At 40.8% G+C, this 17245-nt stretch overlaps 1 protein-coding gene across 1 annotated transcript in view; it reads left to right on the plus strand.

Moving 5' to 3' along the window:
* FMN2 (formin 2) overlaps positions 1-17245 on the plus strand; it is a 328287-nt gene that overhangs the window by 227271 nt on the left and 83771 nt on the right. The window contains exons 11-15 of the mRNA XM_029226181.1: positions 10348-10439; positions 10601-10730; positions 11780-11926; positions 14751-14810; positions 14949-15069. Of these exons, the coding sequence (XP_029082014.1) occupies positions 10348-10439; positions 10601-10730; positions 11780-11926; positions 14751-14810; positions 14949-15069 (550 nt within the window). The remainder of the gene's footprint in view (positions 1-10347; positions 10440-10600; positions 10731-11779; positions 11927-14750; positions 14811-14948; positions 15070-17245) is intronic.

Below are 17245 nucleotides of genomic sequence, written 5' to 3' on the forward strand. Positions count from 1 at the left end.
GGGAGCACAGGTACTGCTTGAAAGACAAGAATAGAGGGATGATTGCTGTGTTATGCCTTTGCCAGAGTTCACACTTCGCTGAGAAATTCTGGTCCAATTACAGACTATTCAGCTCTCCTCGGGGGAAGTCTCTCCTGACACACATACATTAAACCTTTCCCAGCAATTTTCCGTGATAGCAGGCAGGCATTAGAGAAATGGTGCCGTTGGCTAGCAACCACGATGAATGTTCATGCCAAGCTGGTGCCGTAAATCTTTGCTGTACCTTCTTTTATTATATATATATATATATATATATAAATTACATATATATATGTAATTTATTTATTTGTAAGTATATATGATTTTATTTTTTTAACATCTTTATTGGAGTATAGTTGCTTTACAATGGTGTGTTAGTTCCTGCTTTATAACAAAGTGAATCAGTTATGCATATACATATGTTCCCATATCTCATCCCTCTTGCATCTCCCTCCCTCCCACCCTCCCTATCCCACCCTTCTAGGTGGTCAAAAAGCACCGAGCTGATCTCCCTGTGCTATGCAGCTGCTTCCCAATAGCTATCTATTTTACGTTTGGTAGTGTGTATATGTCCATGCCACTCTCTCACTTTGTCACAGCTTACCCTTCCCCCTCCCCATATCCTCAAGTCCATTCTCTAGTAGGTCTGCGTCTTTATTCCCATCCTGCCTCTAGGCTCTTCATGACTTTTTTTTTTTTTTTTAGATTCCATATATATGTGTTAGCATATGGTATTTGTTTTTCTCTTTCTGACTTACTTCAGACTGTATGACAGACTCTAGGTCCATCCACCTCACTACAAATAACTCAATTTCATTTCTTTTTATGGCTGAGTAATATTCCATTGTATATATGTGCCACATCTTCTTTATCCATTCATCTGTCGATAGACACTTAGGTTGCTTCCATGTCCAGGCTATTGTAAATAGAGCTGCAATGAACATTGTGGTACATGACTGCTTTTGAATTATGGTTTTCTCAGGGGCTGTACCTTCTTTAAATCCCTTTTTCTGCTGATGGTAGAGGAGTGTACTTAGACTAGGAATGTAATAGTTTTTGTAGAAGAGTTGCAGGTTTGGCCTGTGAATGGTCATATAAGGTAGAGATATTTCAGTGGTAGCAAGTGTTGATTGTTGTAGGTACCTGCTAAGAGCCTTGGTTACTCCAAAGCAGAGAACTGACTTGAAATTATTCATGAACAGGAATAGCATTGGATGGTTTTGACATTCTGCTTGAGGGGTCCATCATCCTTCCCTCCTTGTTGCCCGTGATTGCGATAACTAACATTTAGCTCAGCAATTAATCAATTAAAGGAGTAGTCATATCTCTTCATAAGGATGTAAAATTCCTATCATTTTCTTCACTGAACTTTGGGGAAAAAAAAAGTGTCTCCTGCCATTCCAGTAAGCAAAGAATGTTGTCCACCGTCAAGCCATCAGCCACAGTGGCTGCCCCGGACATTTAGGGTGGAGAAAAATAGGACACTGGCCCCAGATGGCTGAGGTTCACATCAAAGGAATAATTTCAATGGGCCTAGACTCTGGCATCCTCCCATACACAGAAAAGCACTAACATCATTAACTTGAGATGTCTGTTTTTTGTGTTTAGCAGTAATGTTTTGATGTCCAACTACGTGTTTTTTTTTGTTTTCTTTCTTCAGCAAAAAACCCCTTACTTCTTTGGAACAGTTCCTCAGAGTATCTGAGAGACTATATCCTGGGCTAGAGTCCTCAGTAAGGTCCCTGATTAAAACATAATCGTCAACTTTTAGGTTGTGTGGGGTTTTTTTTCAGTTGACATTTAGGAAGTTGAATGACTCCAGATATATATTTGGCTCTGAAATCTTTGTTTACTTACCAATATATGGTGATTTGCCAATATATGGTTAAGTGTTATCTCAGGCCCCCTGAAGAGCCATTCAGCCCTTGACATATAACTTGAGATTGCTCTGTGTCTATGACCACCATTGCTATGTGTCCTTGACCATCATTTTGTAAATTCCCCTCAGCCCTTGGCATTTAACGAAATTCCAGTTGTTTGTTTTACCTGGGAGGAAAGATCTGTTGGACTGTAGTATGTTAGTCTGTGGACTATATAAAGTATATCTCTTGAAAAGCTAGTTTTCACAATTAGAGGAAATACAAGTCAACAAATAGTATAGAGACCACCCATAAAGTCTTGAATGTGTAATGTGTAAAAAGTATATTTTAAGTGGTCGTTTAATAATACAGAAGCATTTCCCCTTGAAATTGCTGAGACGTCCCTAGTCCAACACAGAAAAGGATATTTTATTTATAATGTATCGAACATGCATGTTTTTATTCAAATAAAATGAGAGGAACTAACCATCGGATGGTTGTCAAATCAGACATTGGGGGTCAGGTACATAACTAAATAGTTACAGGCTAAGGTGACAAGTGCTGGGACAGAGTTCTGTGGAAAGAACAGGACAGTTGCTGAAGAGGTGACAGTTACTTGATTTGGGGAACCCTGAGTAATCTTCGTAGTGAGGCAAGGTTTGGGGCTGTTTGCAGATGTTCTTATAAGCTTGAGAGTAGAGATGAGGACTTTCCCAGCAGGTGGAGCAGAGTGATATGGGGTGAGGAATTTTGTGTTGGAGGAAGGAAGCTCACAGGAGAGTTGGAATTGGATTTGGGAGGGGCTGAGATTGACAGGGATGGATGTGGCGTTGAGACGGGAGAGGGAGAAGTCTGCTCCTGAGGTTTCTTCAGGGCTGATGAGCTAGGAAGTGTTGCCTAACAGGATGAGGGAGGGGAGAGACCGAAGTCAGCTTCTTTCCTGGGTGTTTGGACCAAGATTGGATATTCAAAGGAGGAACGTATTTGGGGACATAAAGGAAAAGATGAGCAGTGGGCTGTGTTGATTTTTTCTTTTAAGTTTTTATTTTGAAATAACTGCAGATTCACAGGATACAACATACAGAGTACACAGAGGCCCTGTGTAGCCTTCATCCAGTTTTCCCCAGTGATAAGATCTTACAAAAGTGTAGTACAGTGTTAAAATCTGGAAATTGACATTGGTATGACCCATAGACCTTTTTTCGATTTTGCTGGTCCCTCATGCAGTCCTTTGTGTGTGTGTGTGTGCGCGTGCATGCATGTACATGTTTCTATGTGTGTGTAGTTCTGTACAGTTTTATCACATGTGTTGATTTGTGTAACCATTACTACAATCAAGATACAAAATTGTTGGGAATCCCCTGGTGGCCCAGTGGTTGGGAGTCGGTGCTTTCACTGCCAGGGCCCAGGTTTGGTCCTTGATTGGGGAACTAAGATCCCACAATCCCTGTGGCACAGCCAAAAAAAAAAAAAAAAAAAAGATACAGAATTGTTCCACCTCTGCAGAGACCACTTTCCCCATTCCTAATCCCTGGCATTCACTATTCTGTTTTCCATCTCTGTAATTTTGTCATTTTGAGTGTTATATAAATGGAATCATATAGGATGTAACCTGTAACCTTTTGATATTGGCTTATTTTCACTCAGTACAATTCCCTTGAGATCCATCCAAGTGTTGAGTGTATCAAAAGCTTATTTTTTTCCATTGCTGAATAGTACTCCATGGTGTGAACACTCCAAATTTGTTTCCTACATTGAGGGACATTTGGGTTTTCAGGTTTTGGCTATTACAAATAAAACTCCTATGAATATTCATATACATTAAGTTTTTGGTGTGGATATAAGCTTTCTCATCTTTGCGATAAATGCCCGGCATATGTTAAATGTATATTTAGAATGTATTTTTAGGAAGCTGCCAAACTATTCTCCAGAGCGTCCTCAGAAGCAATATGGGAGAGATCTAATTTTGCTGCATCCTTGGTGCTGTCACCATCTTTTAAGTTTTAGCTGTTGTAATAGGTAGGTGTATGGTAATATCTCACTGCGATTTTGATTTGCATTTTCCTAATGGCAAATGATCATCTTTTCATGTGTTTGTCTTCTGTGTGTTCTCTTTGGTGAGGTCCACGTCTTTTGCCCCTTTTCCAGTTAGATTGTAGGCTCACTGTCACCCCTCTGAGCCACCTCATTGTGCCTCGTTGCTGCCGGGGGTGGGAGAAGTACCAGCTGCCCCCCAGACACTGGGGGGGAGGTCGGGGAAGAGTGTCGCTAAGTAGCATTGCCTCCTGCCAGCCAGCTTTACCGCATTGCTGCCAGGTCGGGTGATGTTCGCCTCTCCACTCGGCCACACTGATTCCGCGAGGGGTCAGTTTTTCTCTTGGTTTTTGGCTCGAGTAAGACAAGTGTTAAGAATGAGGTTTTTTCTGCCAGACGTCCTTTGTCTAGAGATGGTCCTGCATCCAGACCTCTCCAGCACCCCACTGGGGATGAAGGAGGAAAGAAAACACGGGGAGCTTATGGCTTTCCTCAGCTTGTGAGGTTCCCGGCCAGTCAGCCTTCCCTGCATTTTTCATAGCTTTCCTATGTTTGTTTATAGTCTTAGTTCCAGGACTTTTAGTTGCAGGAATGACTGGCAAGGAATGGGGTGTCCTCATCTTGGCCCCATGTTGGTCTTCAAGGCCCTGGGCCCCTTCAGTAGGCAGCCTGGGGCTCAGTAGCACTTCTGTAAAAAAGACATCTGTGTCAGCCCCTTGACATCAGGAGACGATAGGTGAAGGCTTGGACCTTGGCGCCCATGCTTACTGGTTGAGACCTGAGACTCAGCGTTCTCATCATATGATGGGGGTGATGCTGTTGGTGATAATGATGCCAGTCAGGGCTCTGTGAGGACTACATGACATTGTACATGGAGAACACTTTGCAGGGTGCCTGACTGTTATTAAGGGCTCAATAAATAGGAGCTCTTGTTTTATCTACAGGTATAAGAGACTCTTGGCTCTAAGAAGATCATTTTTGAGCTTAGTGAGAGAACAAAAGCCAGATCGTGGGGATTCATAAACCAAGCCCAAGATGAGAGAAGTCAGTTTTCCTCCGAAATTCTGAGCTGGAGAAGGAGAGGGAGGGCTGTGAAGGGCTCAGGGAGTGATGGGTGGGGGAGAAGGGAGTTTGAGGCTCAGGTAGGAAAGAAAGGGCTGAGGGGAAGGGTGAGCGGAGAGGGAGAGATAATTACAGGTCAATTGCAGGAAGAGGAAGGTTGCTGCTGATGCTGGATCAATAGCACAGGAGTAAAGAAAAGAAAACTCCTGGAGACCAGGCACAGTCTCCCCTTAACCGCCATCCAGCACAGAACCAGCTGCCTGGCTGCTGTCGTCGACATCACCAGACATTGTGACCTTGACTTCTCCAAAGTCAGACACCCACTGTTTCAAGGCCTGGTAGTTACTGTTTCTATTTGCAGAAAGGGGAGAAAAGATGAGATTGAATGAGGAGATAGGATGTTAGGAAGAAATGAGTGACTTTGGAGTAATTTATATATAATAAACTCCATACGTTTGTGATTATTTCATCAGATATTTATTAAACGTCTGCTTTATTTCAGGCATGTGCTCTGGTAGCAATGATGAAAACATTGACATTATCCTTGGGCTTATGGAGCTGTCTTTGTACTCTGGGAGCCACGCCTCCCAGACTCATTTCCAGTGGTGATGCCCAACGGGGTTGTGTCCCCAGGAGGACACAGGCTGGTGAGGAGGTGAAGGGCGGCGTCCCCAGAGCAGAGAAGCAGGGGTGCTGAGGGGTGAGACGTATGGGGAATGTTCCAGACACAAGGCGCAGCGTCGGTGTAAGAGGAGTGGGATCCAGTTGAGGAACTGGAGGAAAGCCAGTGGGGACAGAACCGCTCAGCAGGTGTGGGCAGGACACAAGATGGGGGAGGGCAGCGGGCCACAGGGGATTCGCGGGCACCCGGGGTCTGTGTGCTGATCTAAGAGTGAGGGTCAGCCGAGACGCAGGCGTGAGGAGTGGCGTCGAGCACAGGCTCCGGTCTGCATCTTTACAGAGTGACACTGCGTACCGTGTAGGGCGGGTGTCATAGCTGGGGGCGGTGACAGGGGCCAGGCAGAACGGGCGGGAGGGTGGTGGCCCGGGCCGCACGACGGCATTGGGAGTGGCGGGGGAGAGCGGCTCTGAGGCTGGGCGACTCATTGGCGTCCGGCTGGGTGACTTGTTTCCACTTTGCTGTCATCAGGACCGCTAAGTGTTTTGGGGAAGAAAACATGAGTTTGTTTTTAGACTTTTTTGTCCAAGGTGCTTCTGAGCTATGCAGGAGAAAATGTTGGGGAAGCAGTTGCTCGTGTGGACGTATGCAGGGGAAAACGGGCTGTCTCGGAAACGCGGGCTGAAGCCTTTTGTCGTGTGTGGGCGGGTGGGAGCGCGGGCCTGGCGGTGCGGACTGAGGACGGCTGTTGGGGCTCCAGGGACAGGGGGTGTGATGCTGTGACCAGCGGGAGCCCATCCGGAGGCAGACATGAGGGCGAGGGCTGAGGCCAAGATTTAGCGATGAGACGTAGACTAGAAACACTGAGAAAATGGTAGAAACCGAACGGGGACTGGTGAGAGTCTGGCCTACACCGTGTTCCCACCTGCATCCCTTGGAACACCGGCTCCTTGGGAGCGTTTCTATCTTGTTCTCTCTGTTTCCCTCTCACATACATACTTTTTGTGATCAATTAGGTATGAGGATAGCTGTTAAAATGAAATAGGTTTTTCAACAACATAACTTCTGAGAGTATTTATTTAGCGTGTACCATACAGCATTTTTTTTTTTTTTTTGGCTGCACCACGCAGCATGTGGAATCCCAGTTCCCCGACCGGGGGTTGAACCCCACCCACGCCCCCTGCAGTGGAAGCGCGGAGTCCTAACCACTGGACCTCCGGAGGAAGTCCTCACACAGCAATGCTTAATGAATCTCAGGACCCAAGTCAGTGTTCCCTGGAACCCCGCTTGAGAAACACTGGCTGAATGCCAGCAATAGACTCGGCATCAGGAAAGCACGTTACCCCTCTGAACAGCCTCCTCTCCCCCTGCACCCCTGCTCCCCAGCCCCATCCTCTGTGGGAGCTACGGTTTTCCTCAGGAGTTGGAAGAGCAGCCTTCAGTTGCAGGGCATGTGGGTTTAGGGCCGCGGAGGTCAAAATACCTGGTGGAATCCGGGACTGGCAGCCAGGAATCCAGGTCAGTTCTGGCCAGCGGTTGAATGAGGATTGTGTCTGGGTCTTGGGTGCCATGAATCTTTGGTAACTGGTGAAAGCCTCCAACTTAGCAGCAATAGATCTATTTCATTTTTAGGCAAACAGGAACTCTTGAGAAAAGGAAATTCTGGTAAAAACCTGCAGGTAATTGGGGTGGGAGTGGGAAGGGGGAGTGTGCAGTAAGTAAAGGAAGGTAGTAACCAAAAGACAGCCCCTGTGCTGGAGACTGAAATGATCTGGGCTTGTGAGACTGGGAGAGGGAAGCCTTGCTACCTGAATGTTTGGAACTTGGAAATTCCTTTATGTTGTTCATTGGTATGTGAGTGTGTAGTTACTTTGCCCATGTGTCTTTGGCCATAAGGAAAAATGAACCTATTTCGATAGATAACTCTCATCACCACTGGTATGGTAGAGTGGTCACTAGCATCCCCTTCTTATAAAGGGTTATGTATAGTTTTAAAAAGCAGTGGGGGGGCTTCCCTGGTGGTGCAGTGGTTGAGAGTCCGCCTGCCGATGCAGGGGACGCGGGTTCGTGCCCTGGTCCTGGAGGATCCCACATGCCACGGAGCGGCTGGGCCTGTGAGCCATGGCCGCTGGGCCTGCGCGTCCGGAGCCTGTGCTCCACAACGGGAGAGGCCACGACAGTGAGAGGCCTGCATACCGCCAAAAAAAAAAAAAACCAACAAAAAAGCAGTGGAAGATTGCTGTAGCAGGGTTGAGCAAATAAGAGTGGTGTTATGAGCAACGTGATGTGTCGTGTGGTGGGATTTTCCTTGAATCTGAAGCCCAGCGTATATATTTTTATCTCCAGTGTCTGGTGTAGTGCCTGGTAAACAGTCCGTCTTTGATTGAATCGGTGGATGAATAAATCCCTAAAATTCATCCTTTTTAAAGCCCGACCCTGATGATTACTTCAAACTGGTGGACCAGAGAAGAACCCTTGAGACTAACTTCATTTTGGGGGTCAAACAAAGCCAGAATTATGGAGGTGACCTCTGAGTTCTGGTACAGATTTGTAGTCAATAGTTTGACATAGTTGATGGTTGCTGATAAGAGTAAGAATTTGGGGCCTTAACAGGTAGAAAATAACTAACTTTTGCTGGATCCCACATGTTTTGCAAGGAGAAAGCCAATGGGCAAGAAGAAGCAGTTGGTCTTGGTGTACTGATGAATAGCAGAATTTGTAGATTTGATAAATATTGCTTAAAAACCTATGATGTTTTAGTCCTACTTCTTGTACCTTTACACACATAAGTATTCCTGTGTAAGAGATGAATGATGGATACCCAAAAGAGTTGTGTGGAATGGATGTACAGGTGAGTGAAGTCATATGTACTTTTGCTGGGCATAGCTTTCTTATTTCTTTATCTACCTATTTGTGTCCTAGCATTTGAAATGACTCATTCTGTCTCGTGCAGGCATAGGTATCTATTTTGGATTCAAATTACCTCATAAGGATTCTCATTGTACTCTCAGGATGATGCTGAGCAGTTGGCATTGTATCATCATGTCCTCACTAGTTCTTATTTCAAGTGTCCTGTCATTAGATTTCGTCCTTTTACCTCCCTCTTCTCCCCAGAACTGGAGGCCTTCTATTTTCATATTCAATTACTGATTTAATTTTTCAATGTTTAAAAAAAATTACTGACTGCTAACTGCACAGTCACCCCTCGGTATCTGCGGGGGCTTGGTACCAAAATCCGCAGACGTTCAAGTCCCTTAAATGAAGTTGTGCAGTACTTGCATATAACCCCACACACCCTCCCGTATGCTTTAAATCACTCAATTACTTATGATGCCGTGTAAGTGCTGTGTAAAACGTTGATGCAGCACAGTGAATCCAAGTTTGCTGTTTGGAACTTTATGGAATTTTCCCCACATGTTTTGGATCTGCATTTGGTTGAATCCACAAATGCGGAACCCACGATACTGAGGGCTGACCATACAGTAGTGAACCATACCAGTCACTAGGACCATAGCAAGACATGGCCTTCCTCCTCCAGAAGCTTGTAGGCATGTGTGTGCATCACCAGTGAGACACTGTGGTATGTGTAGCACAACACAGAGTGAACACAAGGTTCCGTGCTGTTCTAGAGAGAGACTGGTTATAATGGGGTCGAGGTGGGCAAGGCAGGCTTTGTGGTGGACGTCGTACCTTTACTTCTCAGTATCCTTTTTGTCACATTACATTCCGGAAGCAAAACTGATCAAACCCTCAGATCTACCGATCAGTCATCAAGTCTTTCCATGCTAAAAGAAGCTTCCTTGGAGAAACTAGTCTTTTCTAGTTAATCCCATCTATAGAAAAACCTGCATTTCAGAACAATCAGTGAATTCAAAACAGAACATTCTTTGTTTAGAGGAAATCTGTAGTCTCTAGAAATTGATCAGGTTCTGTCATCTACAGCAGTTTATGGCTGAGCTGCTTTTCTGTGTAAACAACAAATAATGGTTGAAGGGATTTTAATATCGGAGGACCCAAGATACGGTGGTCTACTCAAACTTGTTAATGCACTTAGACAATATAGTATTTTGGCTGTTCTGAAACATCTTTGTGAATTACAGAGACAAGACTGAAAATAAAATCATCCAAATTCTCCACAAAGAGTAAGTTTGTGTCTCTTGAAGCCTATAAAAATCTTCTACCTTATGTTAAAATGCACAGGATCCCCTTCTATAAAGAAACAAACTTAGAACAAAACATTTTTAGCTTGAGATTTTAAAAGGTGAAAGAAGACACCTAGAAAGAAAAGCCTAGAGCCATTTTTGTATCAAAAAGAAAATTCAGGAGAATCAAAATCTTTTATTTTTGTTCCATGACTTAATAATTCAATTGTACTGTTCTTTCCCCAAAACAGATATAAACAATGATTGCAGTAGTTAAATAGGTACTCTTCCCTTTAAAAATCTTTAACAGCTTTAGGATCAAATTACTTCCAAATTTAACTTGATTAATTTCTGAATAATAAATGACACTTTAAAATTAATTTCTTGCATTCTGGAGGGTATTACAAACCGCTAAAAAAACGAGAGGGAAACTGTGTTGTTTTAAAACATGCTGGAATAAATATTTTGCATGTCACTAACAGACAATAACATTTGGAAGATTTGGAGATGATCTTTACTTCAAACATGCTAAGAAATATGAAAATATATAGAGTTTTGCTGTATTTGAGATCATCATTATCTAAAAACCACTTGGCTTTTGTTGTTCCAGAGAGCACAGTCAGATGAACTGGAAAAAATTGAAAAACACGGCCGGTCCTCCAAAGACAAGGAAAACACCAAGTCTCTGGACAAACCTGAGCAGTAAGCAGGGCTTCGGCCCCGCGGGCGGCGTCCAGGCCACGGGGGGCTCTTTCCATTCAGAAAATGAAGTACCTTCTGTGCATCAGTATCATGAATGATGTGAGGATGAACGTGTTTATGTGCATCATCTTTTTCCTCTTAACTTGGCTTTATTTCCTTAGGTTCCTTTACGAACTGTCACTAATCCCCAACTTTTCAGAGCGAGTCTTTTGTATCCTGTTTCAGTCCACATTTTCAGAAAGCATTTGCTCAATTCGGCGCAAACTGGAGCTGCTACAGAAGTTGTGTGAGGTGGGTGCTGGTCCATCGGGGGCTGTCGCTTGGGTTCTGATAATTGTGTTCAGTCATGATCGTATTTCAAACGAGTTTTCTTTTATTTACCATAAGTACTCATAAAATTTGAAGGATAGCGGTCCCACCAGAGAGAATGTATGATGACTGAGCATCAAGGTCAAAGCAAATGTGCAGGAGGGCGAGTGGACCCGGGACAGTGCTGCTGGGGCACGGTCACTGGGCGTCCACCCACGCAGGCTTCTGTCCCCCTGCTTTTGCCAAAGCACAATATTCCCTTGTCATGGGCCTCTCCTCCATCAGACTGCCAGCCAAAAGCCACATGAAGACATTTTCTTTATTTTCCTCCATTTTGGGGAGGGCCCCTCAACAAATTGTTAGTGATTCAAACCAAATGCTTCAGGAACAGCTGTACGGCTCGACAGAAGATAAATATTCTTCTGAAAACAAAGAACAAATGCTTGGCAGAAATTACCAATATTAACATTTAAAACGAATTGTCAAAATAGCACCATTCTTTCTGGCTATGGTAAATCATTTTGAAAAGTAGTAAGATGTCATGAAAGACACATTTTCAGAGGAAGTGATGTGCAAATTCAACTTAAACTGTGTGTTTTGGAAGAAGTGAGTATGAACCTTTCAGGGATAAATCTAAATTTGGAAATTAAACTTTATAACTACGTTTTGGTAGTTACACCTTATGCCAAAAATTTGCGTTGCACAGAGGCAGGTACAGTTAGGCCGATGGCAATGATATTATTTTGTGGTGGTTCTCATATCACAGCCATATTTGTTTTCCATGCAGTTACATCACAGAAATGACCTAGGCTGGTACGTCTCAGCTACAGAAGCACAACCTGCATGCTTGTGGGTGGTACAACTTTTTCTAAGTTATCTTTGGAGACACTGCTCTTAAATATACTAAAATGAGCACTGATGAAGTTTGGATGTGACCCCAAATTATTAGTATAATATGAATATCTGCCACTGACTGAAGGTAATTCAGACAAGACTGTGAGTGAGAGATTCTTCTTTATCCTGTTTTACAGACATTAAAAAATGGCTCAGGGGTCATGCAAGTTTTGGGTTTGGTTCTTGCCTTTGGCAACTACATGAATGGTGGAAATAAGACTCGGGGACAGGCAGATGGTTTCGGGTTAGACATCCTCCCAAAGCTGAAAGACGTCAAAAGCAGTGTAAGTATTTCGGGTGAGCGAATGTAGCACACTGAGGACTGGGCATCTTGTTGAGTAATAAGTTTGACTGTAAACCAGTGTGATAAATATTTATGTCCCAAGGTTAAAATTTGCTTTGTATTCTAAGCTAGACAAAAGTAGTGGCCACCATATATTTGTGACCTAGAGAAGAATAGTGTTTCCTAAAGTGAGTAATTTTGAATCCTGTGTCTAATGAATAATTGAGAAGACAATATTTTAAAATAAAAATAATTACTTTTTATTCCCCATGTTTGCTAATATTTATCCTTTTGGATCTGAGGACTAGTTGATTTCTATAAATTAGACAGTGTATCCATCCCTTTCTTCTCTCCATGTTAAGCAATGGAGGCCAACAGGCCCATGTTTTAAAAACAAAACAAAGACGAGTGAAAGTAGTTAATAAATAAAATTTAAAAGATGATCCTGTTTTTCTCTATATCGTCCTCTCCTTGATACTGGTATATATGGGAACATCTAAGCCCTTTTGCAAACCTAATTATTATTTTTTATTCTACTTCTGTAGTTGTGTTTGTTTAAAATTAACATCTAAGAGATTATGAGAGTGTCAGTAGAAATATAACATCAGGGAAACCACCACAGTGGTCAGAGTTAAAGCCTGACATTGTAAGCTTAGAAAATAATAGAATTGTGTTTCTCTGATAAAGAGTCTTCACAAAGAACTATATGATGAAGGAAATTATGAAGGAAATGTTTTTAAAATATTGAGTTTAAGTGAACAATTGGCCTATAAAAATGAAATTACAGAGAATTGGCCCTCCTAGATAAGGCAATAATCTCCCTGATAGAGGGGAGATACTTTTTTGCTTTTTTTGCCAGTCAACAACTCACTGGTTTATTCATTCATATCCACTCATATGTTCATTTAACATTCCTTCATCGGACTTCTATGAAATGCCAGACAGTGTGCTTTTCCATAATTGGGAAAAACATAGTCCTTGCTTGGAACACCAACAGCATATATTTTTTGTGATTTTTATGGTTATATTTCTTCAAATGATGTTTTATTTGTATGATATACATTTTCATATGAACCTCCAATATGTCAACATGATAAATCATTTATTCAAAAACAAAAGGTTTTTTTCTAAACACATAATAGTTTTTGAATAGTTCTTACAGCTAATTGTTGGACTGAAACAAGTAGTTTTTGTAAATAACATTGGAATACAAATAGCATCAATATAATGTTACTTATCAAAATGAATCTGAAATAGATTCTGATGATCATAATTATATATGAATAAGGGTTTTTTTTGTATTGATTGATATATCTTATTCAATCCTCCTATAAGTTAAATTTCGTTAATTTAAATAATTAAGGAATAATCTGGAAAAAATAATCAAGAAGCAAGTTTTTAAAAAATAATTTCACTTGCATTCTCACAAGAGCTATATGCAAAGTCTATTTGGTTCTTTCTGTATAAAATGAAGATAACTATATCTGTATAGTTATATAGACCTGCGTAGATGGAGCTGTTCCTTGGATCAGTCAGAATTAACTTCTGCTCAGCACGCCTGTCAGCAGGCATTTAATGTGTTTTGTTAATTGATTCAGGTATTGCTAATCATTTCACTGATTTGCAAGTTAGGAAAGACAAAGGAAGTCAGGTGCTTAAATCATTTTACAAGCACTCCTGTTTCTAATAAATGTATTACTTTTATTATTATAGCTATATATTTCCGTGTAATATATGTATATAGAAATATATATGGGGAGTCTAATAGATATATTATCACGTCATGTCAAACTTGATTATAAAGGGATGTTGTTCTTTTATTATCAGTGGGGGAAAAATCATGGTTAGATTGAACATTCCAGAAAACAAAGTTTGTATTATAGGGTGTATTTTTATTTATTTATTTATTTATTTTGCGTTACGCGGGCCTCTCACAGTTGTGGCCTCTCCGGTTGCAGAGCACAGGCGGACACACAGGCTCAGCGGCCATGGCTCATGGGCCCAGCCGCTCCGTGGCATGTGGGATCTTCCCGGACCGGGTCACGAACCTGTGTCCCCTGCATCGGAAGGCGGACTCTCAACCACTGCGCCACCAGGGAAGCCCTATAGGGTGTATTTTTAAAATATGTATTTGGTTTCACACATTCAGATTATCTAATACGAATTTTGAGCAATGAAAAAAAAATAAAAATTAATTCCTCTAAATATGCCAGAAAGAAGGTGGAAAGCTATTCTTTGAAGATTGTTAGATATGAAACATTTTTTTTCTTTAGAGCCACATATATTACATTATTTATAGCTGCATGGATATTAATTCCTAAATCTCAGTTGCTGACATAATTTATAATACGCATTTGCATTTTTAAAGCTCCAGCTTACTTGAAATAATACTTAACTTAAAATTTCTTAATCTACGTACTAACAAGCCTCAATCAAACTTCCTGTTGGAGTGGTCCCTCTTGGTCCAACCATGCAGAAATGCTGGTGATGTTTAGTCATTTCAGTTTAGATAGTAGTTATACCTTTCAATAATAAAACATAAAATTAATGAACTAATTGTCTGGTCGAGGAGGGTGAAAACAGAAAGGTGGATACATCTGAGACCCCACCCTGAAACAGCTGTGCTTCCACGTGGGGCTTAGGTGGGAACAGTGGGGAAAACAAGACTGTCTGGACCGGTAAAGTAAGAAGAAACAGAGAACTTCACCTTTCATCCCAAATATTCTCATCTACATGTGTGGATTTACTGGAGTGAATTTAATTTAACATTGTATATTTAATAATTTAAAAAATATATTTCTACTCACTTTAGTCTCTCTGTCTAGGACAATAGCAGAAGCCTTTTGTCATATATCGTTTCCTACTATCTTCGCAATTTTGATGAGGTGAGACAGTTTTTACATAGAGTCACATCTTGTTATTCCTCATTGTTGAGTGATTTGGCCGTGTTTGTCTTCGTTTTGTCATTGCTGCTGTTGCTCAGTCCTCATTCATTTAAATGTTCTGTGCTTCCTGCTGATCAGGATGCTGGGAAGGAACAGTGTGTGTTTCCACTGCCCGAACCCCAGGACCTCTTTCAGGCCTCACAGATGAAGTTTGAAGACTTTCAAAAAGACCTCAGAAAACTCAAGAAAGACCTGAGAGGTAACTTACAATGTTAAAGAAACTCATGGTTGTTATTTATGCTTTTTTAATGAGGACAGATTTTTCAGTGTTTTTAAAGAAAGTAAAACCTTTTACATCCATGTAAACATTTTTGTGTGTGTGTGGCAAAAGAAAAATTTTACCAATAATCTTACTCTTTTGTTGTTTACAAAGTTATGTGTATTAGAAATTTAGTTATTGAAATAGCATCTTGGTTATTTGAATAGCAGCCTCTTTCATCAGGGGCAGATTTGACTGTCTTGCTTTCACTTTATAGCTGAGAACATTTGTACATTTATCATGTCGTTGTTAAAAGATACATATCCCCTCCTACCCACACTTGCTATACTTGTCTGAGATTTTGTGGCGTGTAAACTTTCCTGGGAAGAAAACATCTTTTTTCACATATTTGGTCAAAAAACACGTGCATGTGTAATGCTTTTTTGTTAGTTGAAAAGCCTTATATCAAATCATTTTGAAGAGAGTTTGAAATTCTTCAAAATGGTAAATTTAAAGAAAAGCACAAAAGCAAGTAGTTTACAGTTTTGTTGTTTTTTTTTTGTAGATAAAATCCCTTTCATCCCCTTCCCCTGCCTTTTTTAATGAAGTACAATTGGCTTACAATATTATATTAGTTTCAGGTGTACAACAATATATCTTCATCTATTATGTACCAAAGTTATTACAGTATTATTGACTTTATTCCCTATGCTGTACCTTACATCCTTGTGACTTATTCATAACTACCGGTTTGTACCCCTAATCCCCTTCACCTATTTCACTCATCCCTTTTACTTTCTTTTCATGAGGTTTCTTCTTGCTGTGAAGTTGAGAACACCTCAGCTGTCGATTTAAGCATCTTTCTAACTCTTTAAGCACAGACAGGGATGGAGTAAATTTATGTGAGATTTTCATTTCATGTTGTATCACTATATGAGAAGAGGCTTGGTTACCCCAGAAACCAAAAGATGATAAAACTTTTTAAGAGATTCTATCCCAGTGTTGAAATGCTTATCTAAAGATACTTATCTGTAATCAGATTTATGGAGTTGTTATATTCTGGTCACAGATGCGTTTATATGGATTTAAATCAACATAGTAACATTATATAATTTGCCCGTAGTTCCTAAATACTTAACATTTATTATGGGCCTGATGCATGAAAGGCCTTTGCTAGGTGCTGTGGGTACCACAGATACAATCGTCACTGTCAAGGAGGGGTGAAGTCCTGCCGTTTAGATGCTCCTCTGAGAGCATCAAATATGGGTGCTCATGGTTAGAGCCTAAGAATGACTGCCTGTTTTTAAATAAATAACAATTAAAACTATGTTACAATTGTGTAATACTACATTAATGTATCTAAGTATGATTTCTTAAAGCAATACAAAACGCAAACCATTCATGTGTAGTATTTATCATACTTCAAAATTTAGCCAGGTATCTTGGTTTGCTTATGAAATTCTCCTTCTCCTTGTTCTTGTTCATCTTTCTTCTTTCTTCTCCTTCTCCTTTTTCTTCTTCTTTTCTCTCTCCCCCCCACCCCCCGCCATGTGGTGCTGGGCATTTCTGGGGTTTCTGGAAAATACTTAACACTTTCATCACTTCAGTCTTGCAAAGCAGGATTTCATAGTTTACACATGATTTTATAAACAGGTGGAATGGTGATCTCATGAACAGGGGATTTATGTTGACTTTGGTTGGTGCTTCCCTTTGGAATGTTTTCTCATTCACGTTTCGTATCTACATGCTTTCTCACTATGGTTACATGAGGTCATGAAAATGGCAGATTCTCACAAGACACAGAGCTAAAAAGAGAAATTTTTTTTGAGAGGTATTAATTACCTTAAAATAATGTTCACTTTGATAAATGTAGCCTAATAATGATTCCTTTCAAGTGATCAAATTAAGTAATTCATTTCAGAATATTTAAGTAGCCTGTCCACATTTTTTTTCAGAAGCAAGTTTTTTTAAGAAGACTTAGAAAATGATATGATATATGTAGAGAGTTTTCACAATATTTTCCATATAATAAGTATCCAAAAATATTAGTTATTTATAATAAGGAAAAATAGAATAAAGAGTGTGACTAGTTTGATAAAGACAGATAAGTTATAACCATTTGGTCACTCATCTTCTGGCTCTGTCACTGTTTCTGCCTCTGCTTCTAGACTTAATT

This window comes from Monodon monoceros, unplaced genomic scaffold, assembly GCF_005190385.1.
Source record: "Monodon monoceros isolate NGI ecotype Baffin Bay Population unplaced genomic scaffold, NGI_Narwhal_1 Contig2617_ctg1, whole genome shotgun sequence".
NCBI classification, from domain to species: domain Eukaryota; kingdom Metazoa; phylum Chordata; class Mammalia; order Artiodactyla; family Monodontidae; genus Monodon; species Monodon monoceros.